We start from the raw sequence: 19,301 nt of genomic DNA on the forward strand, positions 1-19,301 counted from the left end.
ATTTGTTGGGAAAAATATTTTTATCTAGTGATAAACAATTCAAAATCATTAATGCCCTTAATGGCAACAGTTTACTGTCATAGGTTTATACTGTGTTCCTTGTATTTGCAAGGGTTTTTAAGAAGTGTTTTTTTTTTTTTTTTTTAAATGTCAAACTATCATTTGTTATTTTTATTTTGCCTAACAAGTTTTATATGTTCTATAAATATTTATTTCCAACTACTATAAGATTACTTACAGGCAAATATATATATATATGTATATATATATATTAACATTTTAGAAAGGGGCAATACAGTGTACTTTGAGCCATATATCTCTTCCCTTTAGAGTCTGGACATAGTTCAGAAAACACTTAAAGGGAAATTAACATTTCAGTTGAAGTTACAAATGTAATTTCCATCCTGTCATATTTTGGTGACCTTTTGTGACAGCTTGTCTCAATTGGAGGAAAGCATTTTTACTTGCTGATTAAAGATGTCATTTGAAACCATTTTATTACTGAGGATAGCGAAATTAATCTTGACACTCAGAACCACTAGAAAAATAATTGCTGATTCACTGCATAAAATGTGTGTGTGAACCAATCATGTAGTCAAGATTAGAATAAAAGTCTTTGCTGGTTTAAAAGAGATTAAATTTTCTTTCAAATGGGATCTAGAGTCATTCGGTGGGGAGGGGATACCACAGTAACAATTTCAAGAAAATGAAATGTGGCTTAGAGATTTTGGAAGAGTTTGGAGGTGATGGTATCCAAGGTAGGAGGTAGAGTCTGATAATATTTAAAATTCACCCTTCACTGGGGAAGAAGGCATGAGAAGCCTTCTCAGTAGTATTCAATGACATCTTTAGAAAATGTACATTTATTAATGTAAGATATATTTTCACAATTTAGATACTATTGTAAAGTAGAGGACCATACATGGATAACATGTCTTTTTCCCTCCCAGGAGCTTAGAATAATGTGCCGTATGAAGTTTCTCAGGGCCAGTGCCCATGCCTTCTGTATCCCTGAAGCACAGGGCAGAGCAGAGAGCCAGCTGGTTGCTGCTCACAAAAGTTTTTGCAGCAAAATGTAACTTTGTGACTTTGCTCTCATCTGATAAGTACGGCTTCTGCGTCAGACTGCATACATATATGAAGCCTTTCTTCACAGATTATAGTTTTTTTTAAAAAAAAAATGAGAATCTTTGAAATGAAATATTATTAAATGAGTTTTGGTTCTTTGTAAAATTACCTTTAATTATTTGACTTCAGAGTGAGCTCATTAATAGTTTTGTTTTTAAATGACAGTAGTCAAGAATTTGTTTTTTAAGTCTCTGTGCCATCGTGTGCTCATAACACTGGCTTTAATAAGAAAACTGTGCTGCTGTAGGACTGATGGAGACATCTCCTGACCCATGCCGTGTACTTTCAGTGAAAGAGGAAATTCTAGCACAGCGCCTAGCAGTTTAAGGGCAGTGGTTACATTTAACCTCATCCCCTCCTTCTTAGCACATGTAAGTGGTCTCAAATGAAAACAATTTAAAATTTATTGGTGATACTTGTATTTTATTACAAAGGAAGCCTGTCTTCATTTAACAGATCTCACTAACGGACAGTGAGTGTCGCCGGCCATATCATCCTTGCTACTGCTAGTTCAGTATTTCTTTTCCAGAGTTTCATTGTCACGTATTTCTTTCCCATTTTCTCCCCGTAAGTCTAGTTTGGGCTACTGGAAGGTATCTAACACATATGCATCTTTTCAAATAGAGCTTTCAGCAGAGGCCAAAGCGGCGTTACTTGAATTTGAAGAAAGAGAACGACAGCATAAACAGGGACGCTATGGCTCCAGGCGGGGAGGCCGGCGCGGAGGCCCACTGATGTGTCGTGGCGTGGGGGACCAGAGGAGAGAGAACAGCGAGAGGGGCAGGATGAAGGACCACAGACCTGCGCTGCTGCCCACACAGCCTCCCATCGTGGTAACTTGGGCTTTTATTGTGGTAGTCCTAGAACTTTAAAACAAATGAAAGTTTGCTTATGTGGGTGTCCTGTTGTACATTTATCTCTTCTGAGTCTGAAGTTAAAGTTCAGTAATAGGAGTTACGACCAAAATTTCTGCTTCATAGTCTACGTGCGATGTCGTACGCAGTCTTAGAAATTCAGTCCTCCGCTCGTCTGGTAGGAAGAAGTAACCCTGCACGGTGACTACTTCCAGAGGGAGGGCCGATGTGTGACCTGCTGCCCTCCAGTGACGAGAGCCACAGTGGAGTCTTGTTGTTGCCTTGGGCCTCTGCCGAAGTGCTTCTCCTGAGTGCACTGCATGGAAAATACTGAGTTTATTACAGGGTTTAGGCAGTAATTGTATATTTTATAAAAGTATTTTTTTCCTTCATACTTTTTACCATAGTTTTTTTCATAAATAGCAATTTCTCATAATCACCATATCCTATCCATAAAAATTTTTCATAATTTAGGAATAAAACATGTATTTATAATTTTAACCGAATTAGAATTTCCTCAGTATTTCAAAGTGGGACATCTCAGAAGCGAAGACAGAGAGATTGTGATTTTTTGTTGTTCTCTTCATTAAGCTTTGAGATTTTATGGCTTTGTCTTTCAGAAGTCAACCTTCAAAGAAAAATGTATTTATTTAGTACAAACGTGTCCACTATGTCTGTCCCACTTACATTTTTATCTGAATTGAGGGGGAAACTGTACTTCACCTCTGTGTAGAAATGTTATATTTTAGGAGGCATTCGTTTGTGAAATAACAAAATAGAAAAGGCGATTGGTGTGAAAATTCCTGTTTTGATGTAAAGGAAGTGAAGAAGATTAGGTGGGCCGATTATATGATAGCGTACGGAATTTGATGGCATTAGTGACCGTTGTGTGCTCACACAACCGTTTGTTCTTAAACATGTCTAACAGCAAAAAGGCTGGCCCTTTTGTTGCTTTCTTTTTCGTTTTCTTTTTTTTTCCCCCTTCCTTGTCCTCTATTCCTGCCCCAAGGCTATACTTGCCACTTAGCAAACAGCCAATTCATCTGTTTTGGCCTCCTTGGGGAAAATAACCACACACGAGACCATTTTTTGTGTGACTGTGTCTCTGTGGTCGTGGGAAGGTCACTGAACTCTGTCTTCATCCACAAAGAGAGGGATGACGTGTCACTTTGTCACTTACCCTCCTGAGGGAGCTTGAACTGAGAATGTGTGAACGTTTTACTAACATCATAGACGTGTCAGTTGGCCTGAACCTGACATGATACATCTCTGGATTATCTGAACTGGTAGAACTAACTGGACGAGGAGTAAACCAGAGAGCTGCCCCGACCAAGTGCAACACAGCTTTGGACTGAGAGCCACAGTCTGATCTTTGCTAGTCAGTGGTCAAAGGTCAGGGCCGTCTGAAATTAACTGACTTTGCTCCCAGCAGTGTTCTCTCCCAGATCACACCACCCTCGATCGTGTGCACTGCCCACCCAGAGCTGTTCTGGCTCCTAGCTCATCACCCTCACAGTTGTGGAAAGAATGTTCTTGGCTCATGTCTTTCCTTTATTCATTTTCTCCTGGGTTGGTTCCATGCTGCCCGCCTGGATCCATTCTTTCCACTGTCCTGAGCTGTGCTCTCAGAAGTGCCCTGATGTTTGTCAGGTGTCACATTCTGGGGCTGTGGGCATCCCTGGGCATCTCCTTTCTCTTGTGCAGCTCTTTCTCAGGTGTATAAGATTTTAGTTACACTGTCCTGCCTTCTAGAATGGTCCTTTCTTTCTCTCCTTTGATCTTCCCCCTTTTTTCTTTATTTTTTAATTTAAATATTTATTTTTACTTGACAAATAATAATTGTATATATTTATGGGATATAGTTTGATGTTACAATAAGTATATATTGTGGAATGATTGGATCAAGTTAATATATCAGTTACCTTATCATTTTTTTATATTGAGACTATTTAAAATCTGTTCTTCTAGCAGTTTTTAAATACTATTCTTTAATTGCATTGTTTCTCCAGGTTTTGTTCTTATTCCTGCTTTTGGATGTTGCTCTCACCTGGCAAACGGTGCCTTTGCTCTTGTCTGCTGTCTTTGTGTGAGTCTTGGTTTCCAACTTCACCTCCTTCCAAACTATAGTCCCTTCGTTTTCCCACCTATCCTTGTGTCTCTCCACATGGATGTCACAGGCCTTGAATGTCACTTGTTTATACAAACATGTGACCTTTTTTTAAAAAAACTCCATTGTGTTCTTGAATTAATGACCATGCATTGTGGACATTCTCAGTTCAATTACAGTTGAACTTGAGTGTCCCTGTGTTGGTGAATGTGCTGTCCATGATGAGTAAGATAGACGGATCCCTGCTTTGATGTGCATGTTACAAACGTGATGAGTTAGAGAACGGAACATGCTGGATTCTGGGAGCCTGGGTGCCAGTGGATTTGAGCTGCTCCTGGAATGTTTGGAAAAGTCCTCCCTGGGGAATGGTAGGAGAGCCAAGGCTGTACTCAGTCCAGTCTGCAAATTCTACTCATTGTTCCTCCGCGCTGTCTTCTTGCTCTCCATCAGGCTGTGGCCATTTCTATCACCTGCCTCTTGCCGTAGCCTATTAGATGCTCCCATCTCCTTTCCCCAGTTCACCTCACACAGTGCCCTGTGTGATCATCCTCCTGCCAAAGAGACCCTCAGGGAGCCCTCATTCTGCACATTGTGTATGGCGTGGTAACAGATCATCTTCTTGGAACTCAGAAGCCATCCATAATTTGGCATCATCCCAGGGAAAACGGCTTGTTAAATTAGATGCCTGAATTAGTAGTGTTCTACAGCTAATTAGCTATGCGGCCAGTCTGATGAATGGATAAAGCAAAACCTTTGGCATCAGAGTGCCTAAATTTCACATCCAGCCCTTCTGTTTTCCTGCTGCTTGATCTTGGAAAAGGAGATTGGTAAATATGATCCACTTTACAGGATTGTTGGGAGCTAAGTCAGCTACTTTCTGTACTGACCTTATAGTAAGGACTCCAGATGTGGGAGGGCTCATGCCTAGCAGCTGTCGCCGTGGCTGGTTTCCTTCTCTCCAGTGTCTGTGGTTGACAAGATAGCCCCTAGGTCCCTGACTGCTCTGAGTGTCACTTTCACCCTTGCCTTCTTTCCTCCTCTTTTACTTGGCCGAAGCCACTCTGGTGGCCTAGTTTACCAAGCAGGTGGGTCTCGCTGCCCTGCTTCTTTCGGGACATCTGTCCCTCACCGTGTGGCATATCTCTCCTTTTTCTCTATTGCCAAGTTCAGATGCCACCTTCTCAAAAGAAGCTTCCTCCCGTCCCCTGATAGAGTCCACCTCCTTCTAAGTCTGTCTTGTTCTCATGCCCAGGCTCTGTAGCAGGGTTCCTGATGTGCATTCCATCTCTCCTCTCTGAGTTCCTGGAGACGGGATCAGGGCTGCCAGCACAGAGGGCCCAGGACAGCTTCTGCTCTGGCATGGTGCTTTGTTCAGTGTGGCAGTTTTGTTTGCTGAATTGAAATTTTTTCTTTTCAAAATTCATGCTGAGTGTTTTGGGACTGTCATTTTTTTCACTCCTTTCCTTGAGATTGACTCAGCTGTGAGACAGTAGCCTTCGTTGTGAATAGGTGGAACAGCTTATTTATCTTGCCCTTTTGTTTCTATGAGCTTACTTCTAAAATTGTAACTTCAAGCTGGGCGCGGTGGTTCATGCCTGTAATCCTAGCACTCTGGGAGGCTGAGCTGGAAGGATTGCTTGAGCTCAGGAGTTTGGGACCAGCCTCAGCAAGAGTGAGAGACCCTGTCTCTACTATAAATAGAAAAAACAAGCCAAACAACTAAAAATAGAAAAAAGGCGAGCATGGTGGTGCATGCCTGTAGTCCCAGCTACTTAGGAGGCCGAGGCAGGAGGATCGCTTGAGCCCAGGAGTTTGAGGTTGCTGTGAGCTAGGCTGACACCACGGCACTCTAGCCTGGGCAACAGAGTGAGACTCTGTCTCAAAAAACTTAAAAAAAAAAAAAAAAAAAAATTGTAACTTTGAAAATTGAGTCAATGTAAATTTATAACATGTCAGCATTCTTTTACTTTCCTTTTAAATGTTGGTTTCTGTGAATTTTTCTTTTTTTGTGATTTTTAGACTCACTCTCCGAGATTAATTCCTCCTCCGCAGCCACAGCCTCCCCCGCCGCCGCCACCACCTCCTCCTCAGCAGCAGCCGATCCGAAGTCTGTTCCAGCAGCAGCAGCTCCAGCCCCTGCTGCCCCTGCAGCACCCGCACCACCCCTCCCCGCCGCAGGGCATGCACATGCCTCCCCAGATGGAGACCCCGAGAATAATGATGACCCCTCCTCCCGTGACCCCACAGCAGCCCAAGAACATACACATCAACCCACACTTCAAAGGGACGGTGGTGACTCCCGTTCAAGGTACGCATTTTCTTTCACTAGTACAGAGGGTACCTGACTTACCGTGGATTGACTTGCGAACTTTCTACTTAGGAGTGTTTGACTTTATGAAGGCGCGAGGGCACTACGAATTCAGTAGAAACAGTATTTTGAATTTAAAAATTTGGTCTTTTCCTAGGCTAGCAATATTTGGTACTAAACCCTCTACCGATGCTGGGCAGCGGCATTGAAGCCCAGTCATCTCCACAGTCATGAGGGTGAGCGGCCTGTACTACAGCGAGCTGTGTCACCAGATGACTTTGCCACCTGTAGGCTAATGTAGGTCTCTTGTAACTTTGAAGATTGAGTCAGTGTGAATCTATAACATGTCAGCATTCTTTTACTTTCCTTTTAAATGTTGATTTCTGTCAATTTTTCTTTTTTGTGTGATTTTTAGACTCACGCTCCAAGATTAATTCCTCCCCCGCCCGAGCACCTTTAAGGCAGGCTAGGCCAACCTCTGATGTTCCATGGGTTAGGTGTATTAAGTGCATTTTTTAATTAGGATATTTTCAGTTTACAGTGAGTTTATTGGGAGGTAACCCAAGTCAAGGAGCGTCTGTAATGTTATAGGTTGCTGTGCATCTGAAGGCATCACTGTGGCAGAATAGTTTTCACAGTCAAGTTTTGGAAGGATGAATTGTTTCCCTTGCTTCCTTCCCCATTCACTTAGACAGATTTTAGCTTGATGGGTCAAGCTCATTTCTTTAAAAATGTCTGTCTTATTTTATAATTGAGTAGAAAGAACTGAGAGAACATTCTAAATTTAAAGCGTATGTTAGAGGAAGCTGTTGAAATGTCTCAGTGGTTACATTTCATAAGTCTCATGGTAGGAATGTTTGTAGTAGAGAATGTCCCTCTTAGGTTGCACAGTGTGTCCCCCTTTATTTCCAGTGTCAGCGGATGGGGAGGGACACATCTATTTTTAATTATTTTTTATTTTATTTTATTTTATTTTTTTGAGACAGAGTCTCACTTTGTTGCCCAGGCTAGAGTGAGTGCCGTGGTGTCAGCCTAGCTCACAGCAACCTCAAACTCCTGGGCTCAAGTGATCCTCCTGTCTCAGCCTCCCAAGTAGCTGCGACTACAGGCATGCACCACCATGCCCGGCTAATTTTTTGTATATATACTTTTAGTTGGTCAATTAATTTCTTTCTATTTTTAGTAGAGACGGGGTCTCGCTCAGGCTGGTTTCGAACTCCCGGCCTCAAGCAATCCGCCCACCTCGGCCTCCCAGAGTGCTAGGATTACAGGCGTGAGCCACCGCGCCCGGCCTATCTTTTAATTATTAATTGTAATCAAATAACTGCTGATTTTATTATTACAGAAGTATGTTCCCGAAGCTAGGAAACTATTTTCGAGCAATTTATATGAAGCATATATTCATGCATTTTTTATTGCGCATTTACTGAGCTACTACTCTCTTTATCATTTGAGTATATTGGTGAACAGGATAGACAAAGCTTTCTGCAGTCATGATCTTGCTTGAAGCAGACAAAGACAGTCAATAAGCAATAACCATAATAAATAAGGATTTTATAAGGCATGTTAGAAGATGGAAATACATTGAGAGCAATTGAGCCGTATGGGGGAAAGGGTGGGTTCCATCTTAGAGAGGCGGCTTCCCTCAGCAGGGGAGAGTTGGAGATGTCAGGAAGTTAGCAGCATGACTTGCAGGCAGTGGCATCAGCGGGTGCACAGGTGAGACCTCAGAGAAGAAACGCAGAACTCAGGGTATGGAGGGCCTCTGACCCATCCTAAGGACTTTGGTTTTTATTCTGGTGACATGGGCAGTGATTAGAGGGCTTTGAGTAGAGCAAAAGCGAATGGGTTTACGTTTTTAAAGGATCATCTGCTGCTGTGTTGAAAGTAGGCTGCAGCGTGGCCAGGGTGGAGGCCAGTGTCTAGCTAGGAGGTGACTACAGAAGTGCAGGTGGCAAAGATTGTGATGCAGGCCAGTGTGGCCGCAGGGAGGGGGACGAGGGGTCAGGTGCTGGGTGTGGTTGGCAGATGGAGCTGACAGGATTGGCTTGATGGATTGGATGAGTGTGAGAGGAAGAGAGGGGGCAAGGTGATGCCAGGGCACCTGAGCATCTGGGGGGATGGAGTTTCCATCACCTGAGGTGAGGGAAACTGAAGTTCTGTTTCTGGTGTGTGAAATTTGAGATGCCCACCAGACATGCAGGTGGAGGTGTCTCGTAGGCAGTCAGCTATGTGTTCAGGTGTAGTGTCTAGGCTCCAGGGACAAAGTGTGTGGGGGGGTTTGCTGGCATGTGGATGGATCTAGAGCCTGCCCCTGGGTAAGCGCCCTAGTGGAGGGTGCCTGCGTGTGGGGAGACCAGGGACTGGCAGCTGGGTCACTCGACACGGAACTGAGGCTGCGGGTGGGCCCAGGGAGGGGGAGCAGGCGAGGGATGTGTGGAGGGTGAGGGCAGGGCTGCTGAGGCGGGTGCAGGCTGCACTTGGCACAGGGGGCTTGGTGATGGGGAGGAAGTGTGAGCCTGCCTGAGAAGTAGAGATCATTTATTGACAGGCTCTGACGGTGTTTTGCTCAAACAGAACTTGGATGATAATTGTTGGGAGGAAGTGGGCTTGAGGGAAAGTTTTATTTATTTTTTTTTTTTGAGACAGAGTCTCACTTTTGTTGTCCAGGCTAGAGTGAGTGCCGTGGCGTCAGCCTAGCTCACAGCAACCTCAAACTCCTGGGCTCAAGGGATCCTCTTGCCTCAGCCTCCCGAGTAGCTGGGACTACAGGCATGCACCACCATGCCCGGCTAATTTTTTGTATATATACTTTTAGTTGGTCAATTAATTTCTTTCTATTTTTAGTAGAGACGGGGTCTCGCTCAGGCTGGTTTCGAACTCCCGACCTCGAGCAATCCGCCCGCCTCGGCCTCCCAGAGTGCTAGGATTACAGGCGTGAGCCACCGCGCCCGGCCGGAAAGTTTTATTTTAAGATGAGAAAAGTAACATTGCACACTTACAGGAAAGAGCTAGTTGAGAAGGTAAAAAAAAAATCGCTGATGCAGATGAGACGTGTCCTGGCGGGACCATGTGCACAGAGGCGGGATTGCTGGGACCGGGGAGCAGGGTGTCCTCTGCTGCTGGGGCAGATGGCTGAGACCTGGGCGTGGTGTCAATTCTTTCCTGACACTTAAGTTTTCTCTGGGAGTAGCAAGCAGTTGGAGCGGGGAGGTGGGAGGCCATGTTGAAGGTCTGAACAGAGAAGCTACGTAGTCATCCTCGAGAGGGGTCAAAGAGCAGCCTTGCCCCAGCCTAGCAGGGTTGAGCACTGGAGGATTATGGTCCTGGGCTTGAAGCAAGACCAGCCTGCATGGTGTGGCTCTCTGCAGCTGTGTCACCTGCTTGTAGTAGGTGTGGAGTGGACAGTGGGATTATGAGGAAGCTGTGGGGGGGGCATGCTTACGATGACAGACCGTGGGGGTAAGGCAGATGCAGGTGGAGAGAGGACCCGGGGCTGGGGGCAGTAATGGAGATCCCTGGAGTCGAAGGGCTATTTGAATTCGGGTCCTGGAGGGAGTGAGGTAGAAAGCAGTGTGGAGAGTCGGGCTGTGTGGGGGTGGCGGAGAAAGGTGGCAGTCGTTCATAAGATGGGCACAAGGAACGGAGGCCAAGTTGGCACGGACCCCAGAGGCAGGCACTGGAAGGGTCACTTCCGCATTTATTCAGGGGTTATGAGTGTTGAAGACTGGCTGTGAACCAGAAGCTGAGCTCCCTGAGACACGAGCCGGGCCGTGGGGTCCTGGGGGCTGTTACCTGGCATGGTGGCATTTAAGGCTGGGGTCTGGAGTCAGCAGTGAAATCCAGAAGGAGCCCACCCACCTCCAGCCCTGGCAAAAAGGCTGTGGGAGAAGGACAGCTGCACGTCGGAGGGCCTCGGGAGAGCACGAAGGGGACGGCACTGAGGGATGTCATGGATCCTGCTGATGGATTGGGGACTTGTTATGCCAAGGGATATATATGGTAGAGAGATTTTGGAAGTGAGAAAAGCCTAAGATAGGACTTCGAGTGTGGGAGATGGCCAGTGGCCTGGGCCTGGGTCTGGCTCCCTCCCACGCTAACGTACAGCGTCGGAAGCATTATGAAGTCCTGTAGCCTTGGGGTGGGGGCTGTGATGGGGACTGGCTGGCCCTGAGTGGGAGGTTAGGGACTCCCCTTGACAGGGTCTGTGGGTCACCACTGGGAGACCACTCTTTGGGCCACTTGGCACAGCAGAGAAACATGAAGTTGTAAAGCACGCTGGCTCTGTTTTTGGGTCTTCCTAAGCCCTTTTGACTGACTGAGTCTGTGGCGTGTCCCTGTGTGCAGTTGCGGGTCTTCCCCCCTGGCCCTCACCCTCTTCCGTGGCCCTGAGCGTGTGGGATCAGCAGGCATCTGTCTCCCTCAGTGGCTGTGGAGTGAGTGAACAATGGAACGATTGCCTGCTTGGACGGGAAGGGCGGCTCTCTTTAAATTAATCCTTTGCATATTGTCTACAGTTGTTGCCCTGAACTTGGAACTGCAGTCAGTCTAATTTGTCAGAATAATTTTACTTTTGGCAGCATCTGTTATTATTGCGTATTTCCTTATAAAATTCAGCGGAAAACTGGCAGTCGGTAAGATGAACAGATTTTTTTGGCTTAACAGAAGTAAGGTAGCATTAGAACTACAGAGTGGTAAAGCTGTAAGGAAGCCCTAACATTTCCTTTAGGCATGAAAATGTGAACTCTAAAGCCAGCTATATTTTTTCCACCGTGATGCAGGGAGGTTCAGTACCGCATGTTCCTTCTCTTTACCTCTGACCTTCAGAGCTCTGCACACTGACCTAGGGGAGAGGGAAATTGTCCTTGCTGGGTATAGATATGCGACTCTTTTGAAGCAGTTGTTTATTCGGTAGTACGTGAATGAGCTTACGTAAGAAATCCTGGTTGCTCTTGAGACAGGCTGAGTATCAAGACGTCTTCTGTACACATAAGATACATATGATAGATCAAACCAGAGATTCTCAGAGCCGCATGCAGATGAAAGGTACAATCAAAAATCTTTTTTAAAAAAATTAACAACATGATTCCTGATGACACATATTTTGTTTTTGAGGATGAAGCGTGTTCTATTATATTATTATTTATTTAATACCAGTTTTTATGGAAATTTAACTTGTTTCCAGATTTTTCACTATTACAGTTACTGTGATGAATTGAAAACTTAATCTTAGTCCATAAAATGTATGGGACAACAAGGATATAAATAAGTATAAAATGTTCAAGTTTAAAGTTCAGCTAGACTGGTCTCTGACATCACACGTTTTAAATTCTCTTCTGCTCACAGTGGTGCAGGGAAGCAGTTGGGCGGCCTCGTCCTCCTGCTTGGAGACCCGGCGCCAGCAAGGCCTGTCTGGGAGAGCGCGCAGACAGACACCTGCATGCTCTGACCCAGCGAGCAGCTTCTCCTTGGGCCGGGCCAGGTGTCTGCTCTGCTCCTGTCACCTTGTCCTCAGCCGCTATCTTTTGTGAATTGTTACTCTCTTTCTTTTCTGTCTCTTCTATAGTCTTTTTACACAGGTCCCCCCTCCCACCCTAAAGAAAAATGAGAATTATAGCTCATCAGAGGCTTCTGTGTAAGAGATCCATTCTTCACCATCATGTTTCCCAGAGATCCCGCCTTGACTTCTCGCTCTCATTCTCCCAGTTAAATAGGCTTAATATGTCTGTCTTTTATTGTATTGGAATTATTTGATAGGTATTGACATATCACTTTCTAAGTTAATATAAGTAGTACATATGATAAGTTCTTGAAGATGTGGGTATTTTATATTTGGTACTTAATCTTAAAAATTATGTCTTTATTTTGTTTAACAGGTAGTTTTTTTTCTTTCTTACGTTCATTATAATCTTCTGAGGTTGGAGATATTTTGCTTTTGTCTGTCTCCACAGTCTAATATTTAGCTTCAGAGACACAGTTGGTGTACAACTAGCTGTAGATGTAGAACGGGTAGACTCTATTTTATATGCAGTTCTACACGTTGACCCTCTCTAGTTTTAAAATTTTGATTCGTTGGATTAGTCTCTCAAGGGAGGGATGGACTTCTGCCATTTTACATCTCGTAAAAGTAGGTTTGTCTCAATCACATTTTGTGTTTCTTCGATGGCCACGCTACCTACTCTGAACGTGCCCAGTCTCGTCTGACATTTTGTGTTTCATCATGCAATTACATAGGCCTATATATTCTGTCTCTTGAAGTTGAACCTGTGGAACTGTGATGTTAATTATCAGGCTTAATGTATGGAATTCCTTGAGTAATTATAGTAAATAAAAAATAGTTTATACTAGCGTTCTATTTTTAGAGTAATTTTGATTGACTCCTAAGATGTATCATCTTTACCAGCACCTTCTTAAAAATATGCTGCTAAATTATAAACTTTACCAGACATGTATTAGTTTGCATAACAAAGTACCACATAACAAAGTACCACAGACCCGGGTCTTACAACAACAGAAATTTATTTTCTCACAATTCTGGAGGCCGCAAGGCTAAGATCGAGGTGTGGGCAGGGCTCTTTCCTTCTGAGGCCTCTCTCCTTGGCTTGTAGATGGCCACCTTCTTGTGTCTTCACATGGTCTTCCCTCTGTGTGCATACTTGTTTGTGTCTCAATTTCCCCTTCTTATAGGGACACCGGTCAGGTTGGATTACGGCCTACCATAAAGACCTCATTTGACTGTAATGACCTCTTCTAAAGACCCTATGTCCAAACACATTCAGAGCTACTAGGGCTTAGCTTCAATGCACTAATTTGTGTCCAGGTCTGGGGGAGACACACTTCAGCCCATAACACCCAGGGATGTGAGAGCTTCTTAGGTGCATCTGCCAGCACATTTTAATGAGAAATATAGCCAGCACTTAAGTGGTGAGTTTTTTTTTTTTTCAAAATCAAGATCAATAAGTTTTTTTTTAATGTTGAAATAAATTATTTTTATATTGATTATATAAAATATTAAATATGACACATAATAACTAATCTAAATTTTGGCATTAAAATAAGAATTAAATATTATATGAATGGTAGTTATATTTACTTTAACATTTACAATGTAAAGTTTACTATGGAAATCCAACAAAATGAACAAATAAAGGTTGGGTAAATAAGAAAATGTGTTTAATATGATAGTGTCATTTTAAGACGAAAAACTAAAACATGAATAGTAGATAATTAATTTTTCAATTACAAAGGAGTACATGTTGTACTGAAAACATTCTTAGAAAGACACCTGGAACAGTTGGACACTAATTCTGTTGCTGAAGGTACAGTTTAACCTTGTACAATGATTACAGTAATAAAGTTAATGAAGATCAATAAGTTTTAAAGAACTTAGACACATCTGATTTAGCCCTAAAATGTGAAACTAACATCTAGCTTCTTCCCTATTATGAAATGTCTTTTTAGAAATGATTTGATTCCTTGTTCTTCTGGTAGATTGATGGAAGCTGCTTGTTTAAAACAAAAATTAAAAGTGTTGGCATAGTAGATTGTTCAGTAGATTGTTGTTTGTAACATTCCTGGGGTATGCTATTTTCTCTTCTCTGCCTACCCCATGTCCTCCTTCCCTCCTCTCTCGTGATTATAGGCTAAGAGGATTTAAATTTAAATCTGTATATGATTGGGGTAGAAAAATATAACTGGGCTTTAGTAGGCTGGGTAACTTGGATAGGGATGTGATAAACAAACTAGGTTTTTATTATAGAGGAATACTATCTTTTGTTGCAACATGATTTTAATTCTAAATTAGTAGTTCACTATTGAGATTTAAGCTTCTGGTTGTGCTATTATTATATGCTGAAAAGAAGACTTTGGCTCTCTCCCTTTCTTTTATGGAATTGTTGAAAATTACTAAATGCTTAGCTTAAGTGTTGTTATTATATATAGGGTACACATGGTATATATTTTATATTAACTTTCGTATATTGTTTTCCTGTTCCAGCGGGTTTGGGTGTTGAGTGGAACTATCTAATGCCAAGGTGTTTTCCTTGCAGTGCCCTTACTGCCGGTTCCCAGCCAGCCAAGACCTGCGGTGGGACCCCAGAGATTCCCAGTGAGTAGCAGCTGCTCCTTCTGCTCCAAGAGGGATGAGCATACATTTACTAAGAAATATTAGTATAGCAAATGCAAGGGGTTCCAGCCAAATATAAATTTAAGGATTTATAAATATTGACAATAATCTCTGCAGTAGAAAATGTTTGTTAAAAGCTTAAGGTCAATGGATTTTTGGGAGTAGAATTAATTTTGTTTAACTGTAAAATTGTTGAATCAGGATCATCAGTAGAATGTCTTTCCTCTTAAAGAAAATGAATTCTGATTTTATTATTGCCTATGTTAAGTGGGAAAGGACTTTGCTTTATTAGAGTGTGTGTGTGCACGCACATTCGTACGTGTGTAGGTGTGTGTATGAAATGCTAGCAAATGAAAATGAGATCGCTACTTGATTTTTAAAAGAACCTCCGAAGTCTTAATGAACCATTGGTTTTATTTTTAAAATGAAGGTTTTCACTTTTAAAAAAAGCACACATTCCCTCTCCGTCCCTCCTTGCTCACTGTCCCCCCATTCGTACATATACAAGCCCGCATGCTTTGCTGTATTTTCCGTAATTTCATCCATTCTTCTCTAAAATATTTTAGCTAGAAGAAAAATGGATTTTTTAGGAGAAAAATGTCCATTAACTACTTAACATTTGTTTAAATATATACATTTTTATTCTGTTTGAATTTTTGGTCTGATTAGTAGTTTGTTGATGGCATTATTAAATGAGTGAGTACATGGTCTTTTTAAAAAGTGTGGGCAAAAAATGTACCAGACCGTAAAATTGTAACATGATTTTTATGTAAAGCAGAGATAGTCTTACTTGGCTAAACAATCTGATTTTCAGGAAATACTCAAATGGCCTGCTTGACTGTTTAACTTGGATACTTCAGTGGATAACATTGATATGTGGCATTTAGCAAAAAGGTTTAAATGAAGAATGTGAATGTATAATTGGGTGATTATTCAAAAAAATAGTTTTGGATTTAAGGTTCAGAGTATTTTTTAGAAACTTCTTTGATTTGTAGTTATTATTTATGTATTATAATCTGATTTCTGCAGCTGGTTCTTATTTCCTTATATTTAGCTAATTTTTTCTTTAGATTACTTACCAAGTTCTAAAAATTATTTTTATAAATTTAAGTAATATTTATTGAGTACCAATCCCTATTCAAAGCACTTGTCTAAAAAACTAAGTTTTATTAATTTCATTACTCACAATAAACATGTATGGTTTTGGTCATTAAATATATTTCTTGTGGTCGAGTTTATCTGCTAGTTATTGTAAAGCACATTTTAAGTACTTTTTGTTCTGTCTCAGAACTGAACATCTGTTAAAATCGTTCTTGGACCTATATTCATATTTTATTTGTATTATGGGGATGAAATTTGATGTGAAAAGTAAGTTATATTTTAAGAAATTAACATAAAGTAATGTTTTATGTAATTAATATTTTTGTAAAAATACATTTACTAATAATTAGAATAGTCACTTGAAATTTTCTTTTACTTTTATTTTCACTTGTATAAATATTATATCTGATACTAGAAGGAAAATCTCACAATACTTTGAGGATATCACAAGAGAATAATAAAAGAAAATTTTTGTGAGAAATTGAACTTATTTTTAAGTTATGGTATTCTTAGGATGGTAAGTGTTGTTGAATTGCAAGGCATTTGGAAGGGGAAAAGTTTCTGCAAGGGATAATGTTTTGTTTTTGAGTTGGGAAGTGTATGGGGATGATAGGAGTGGTTGGGCTATAAATTAGTATGTATATGATATAATTTGAGAAATGTTCTCTTCAGGTCACGTATTTACCACTGTTCAACACCTTTTGTTAAGCCTCAAATGCTGGAGTTCCAGCAAAGTTGTGGTATAGAAAATGTTGTGCTCTACTTATTTCTGTAAATTATTCTCCCTTAGAGAAAATAATTAAATGTGGAATCTATTTTTAAAAAATTACAATGGAGATATTCTGTTTTTAAAAGGTCCATCAAAGCTTTGTTGGGGAGGCTATCTGCTATCATTTTACTTGTAAGCCAGATCCTTGTTGATTACAGTTATTTTTATTCTACTTCTAGATTAAACTTGGTTGCTATGAATGTGAATTTAATTTTGTAAACATCTAATGGGGATGCCCTTAATGCCATGTGCTCTACGCAGTGCTAGTTCCTAAACTGTAAAATGAGCCAGCGTAATTAAATGAAGCCTCACTTATGAGTAAAATTTTGAAAAAGTAGTGAAGACAGTATTGTGGTAGCTTAATAAAGCCCTTTGGAGATCTCTTATGTACGGTTGGATGCCCTTCATTTTCTGTCCTGGTGTTTTTCCATAGTTGGCCTTCAGTCAGGGTTCTCTAAACTAAATCTTGCTTTATAAAATGACAGCACACAAACACATTTATTAGGAAACCTAACTTCACATTCATTACAGGGTCTGTTTGAATCAGTGTACTTCTTTAGTACACAAAAGTAGATTTGAATTAAAAAATGTATGCACCAGTTTTCATGAAATTTGCAAATGGGGCAAATTAAGGTTCATTTTGATCTTCCTTTTCCTTTGCTTAAGACCCTTCAAAGGAATTCTCATTGCTCCTAACATAGGTATGTTCTGTTCATAGCTTCATACTTCTTCACATCAGTCAGAGTGGTAAGTTTACTAGTATTCATGTGGTGTCTTGTCAGTGTCTGTGGATAAACTTATGCACAGAGTCCCAGTCATCTTGTGCTTGGTGGTGTAGATTTGACCAGTTGGCCTTGTGCACAGAAGGCATGAGTATGCTGTTGTTGAATACATGTACATGAGAATTTTTTTTTCTTTTTTTTGAGACAGAGTCTCGCTTGTTGCCCAGGCTAGAGTGAGTGCCGTGGCGTCAGCCTAGCTCACAGCAACCTCAAACTCCTGGGCTCAAGCAATCCTTCTGCCTCAGCCTCCCGAGTAGCTGGGACTACAGGCATGCACCACCATGCCCAGCTAATTTTACATATATATATATATTAGTTGGCCAATTAATTTCTTTCTATTTATAGTAGAGACGGGGTCTTGCTCTTGCTCAGGCTGGTTTCGAACTCCTGACCTCGAGCAATCCGCCCGCCTCGGCCTCCCAAGAGCTAGGATTACAGGCGTGAGCCACAGCGCCCGGCCAACAATGGTAAACTTTTAAGAAAGTAGTTTTTTAAGAAAAAATTTAGTTTTATTTAACTATTTTGTGAAAATGGTAGAAATACTTAGTATGTCTAGAAATTTTGCTAAGTGATAATGCCTCTAGTTTTTTAATTAAAAATCAACAGAACTCAGGGCAACTTAATATGAAGCACTATTTTTCATAGTATGTAAAATTATTTTAAATTACTAAAAATTATTTTTAAAAATTCAAATCTTAGGCCAGAATTTGGTATTCTAGGCTATGCTTGACATAGTAAAACTAATATTTTAATTTTCTGTTAATGAATATTAGAGAATTGAATAAACAATTTTTAAAATAAAGATGTGAATGTCAGAATGATAAATGTCTTAAGAAAAGGATTCATATTTTTGATCATTTTGGAAAAATTGCTTTATCTCTTGGCACTTGAGCCACTAGTTCTTTGTACTCAGATGGGGTTTTGACCCTTAGTCAAAACCCCATTTCAGTAATTCTGTGGTGCACTTTGTGATTTAGGCTTCCATCTAAAAATTAGATTCATGTACTTAATTTTAGTTACAGCTGTTAGTGTGGAACTCTGAAACGTTTCTTCTCACACAAACCTTTATTACTGTTGACCATTTTATTTTTTCAAATCAGAATTATGAATCTATTCTTGCAGTTATTAAAACATACCTCATTGATGGCATATCAGAGAATGAATATTTTTCATACTCATGTTCATGTCAGAATATTAATCTTCCAAATGTAAAATATTTTACATTTGGAACTCATTATTTGAGTTGAGTTGTGAATACATGCTTCCATGAGCTAATGGGCACGTTCCTGTGTGAGTGATGTGCCTCCACTCTGGCCCTTCACTCCATCCAGTTTTTCTGTCTGGCTTCCTGCCATCCACTAGTCCATTCACATTTCTATTCATGTCAGGACCTTTGAATGCAATTTCACAAAACACTGGTGGTTTTTTCTTTCAAATAAGGAAGTAGAAGTGGAAGACTAGTTTGTTTCCCTTTCTGAAAGTAAGATTCTTTGTTTTTATTTGAATTCTATTTTCTTTTTTCTTTTTTTAATTTTTTTTGAGACAGAGTCTCACTTTGTTGCTCATGCTAGAGCGAGTGCCGTGGCGTCAGCCTAGCTCACAGCAACCTCAATCTCCTGGGCTCAAGCAATCCTTCTGCCTCGGCCTCCCGAGTAGCTGGGACTACAGGCATGCGCCACCATGCCCAGCTAATTTTTTCTCTATATATTTTTAGTTGGTCAATTAGTTTCTTTCTATTTTTAGTAGAGACAGGGTCTCGCTCAGGCTGGTTTCAAACTCCTGACCTTGAGCAATCCGCCTGCCTCGGCCTCCCAGAGTGCTAGGATTACAGGCGTGAGCCACCGCGCCCAGCCTTGAATTCTATTTTTAATTATAAATATTTTATGTTTTACAAGTTAGTCTAATTTATTTCTCTTTCTACAAAGGCTATACCTGATGTTTTTGTCATTAATGTAAAGTTACTAGTCTTTTTCTTATCCATAAGTATATTTTCCAGTCATCTATTTGTCCTCAAAGAGATTTGTGTTGTTTTTAAAACAATTTTTGTTACAATTGTTGTTTGCCCACTTAAAAAGGTAACACAAAATGTCAATTGTTGGAATATTTTAAAGTGTCGCTTAGAGATTT

The 19,301-nt window shown here is 41.0% G+C and overlaps 1 protein-coding gene across 5 annotated transcripts in view; it reads left to right on the forward strand.

Moving 5' to 3' along the window:
* The window catches only part of RBM33 (RNA binding motif protein 33), a 125,131-nt gene that overhangs the window by 50,060 nt on the left and 55,770 nt on the right, over nt 1-19,301 (forward strand). For all 5 annotated transcript variants that reach the window (XM_012786258.3, XM_020289629.2, XM_012786259.3 and 2 more), the window contains 3 exons: nt 1,753-1,961; nt 6,109-6,397; nt 14,446-14,504. In XM_012786258.3, the coding sequence (XP_012641712.1) occupies nt 1,753-1,961; nt 6,109-6,397; nt 14,446-14,504 (557 nt within the window). The remainder of the gene's footprint in view (nt 1-1,752; nt 1,962-6,108; nt 6,398-14,445; nt 14,505-19,301) is intronic.

Source organism: Microcebus murinus, chromosome 9 (assembly GCF_040939455.1).
Source record: "Microcebus murinus isolate Inina chromosome 9, M.murinus_Inina_mat1.0, whole genome shotgun sequence".
Classification (NCBI taxonomy): domain Eukaryota; kingdom Metazoa; phylum Chordata; class Mammalia; order Primates; family Cheirogaleidae; genus Microcebus; species Microcebus murinus.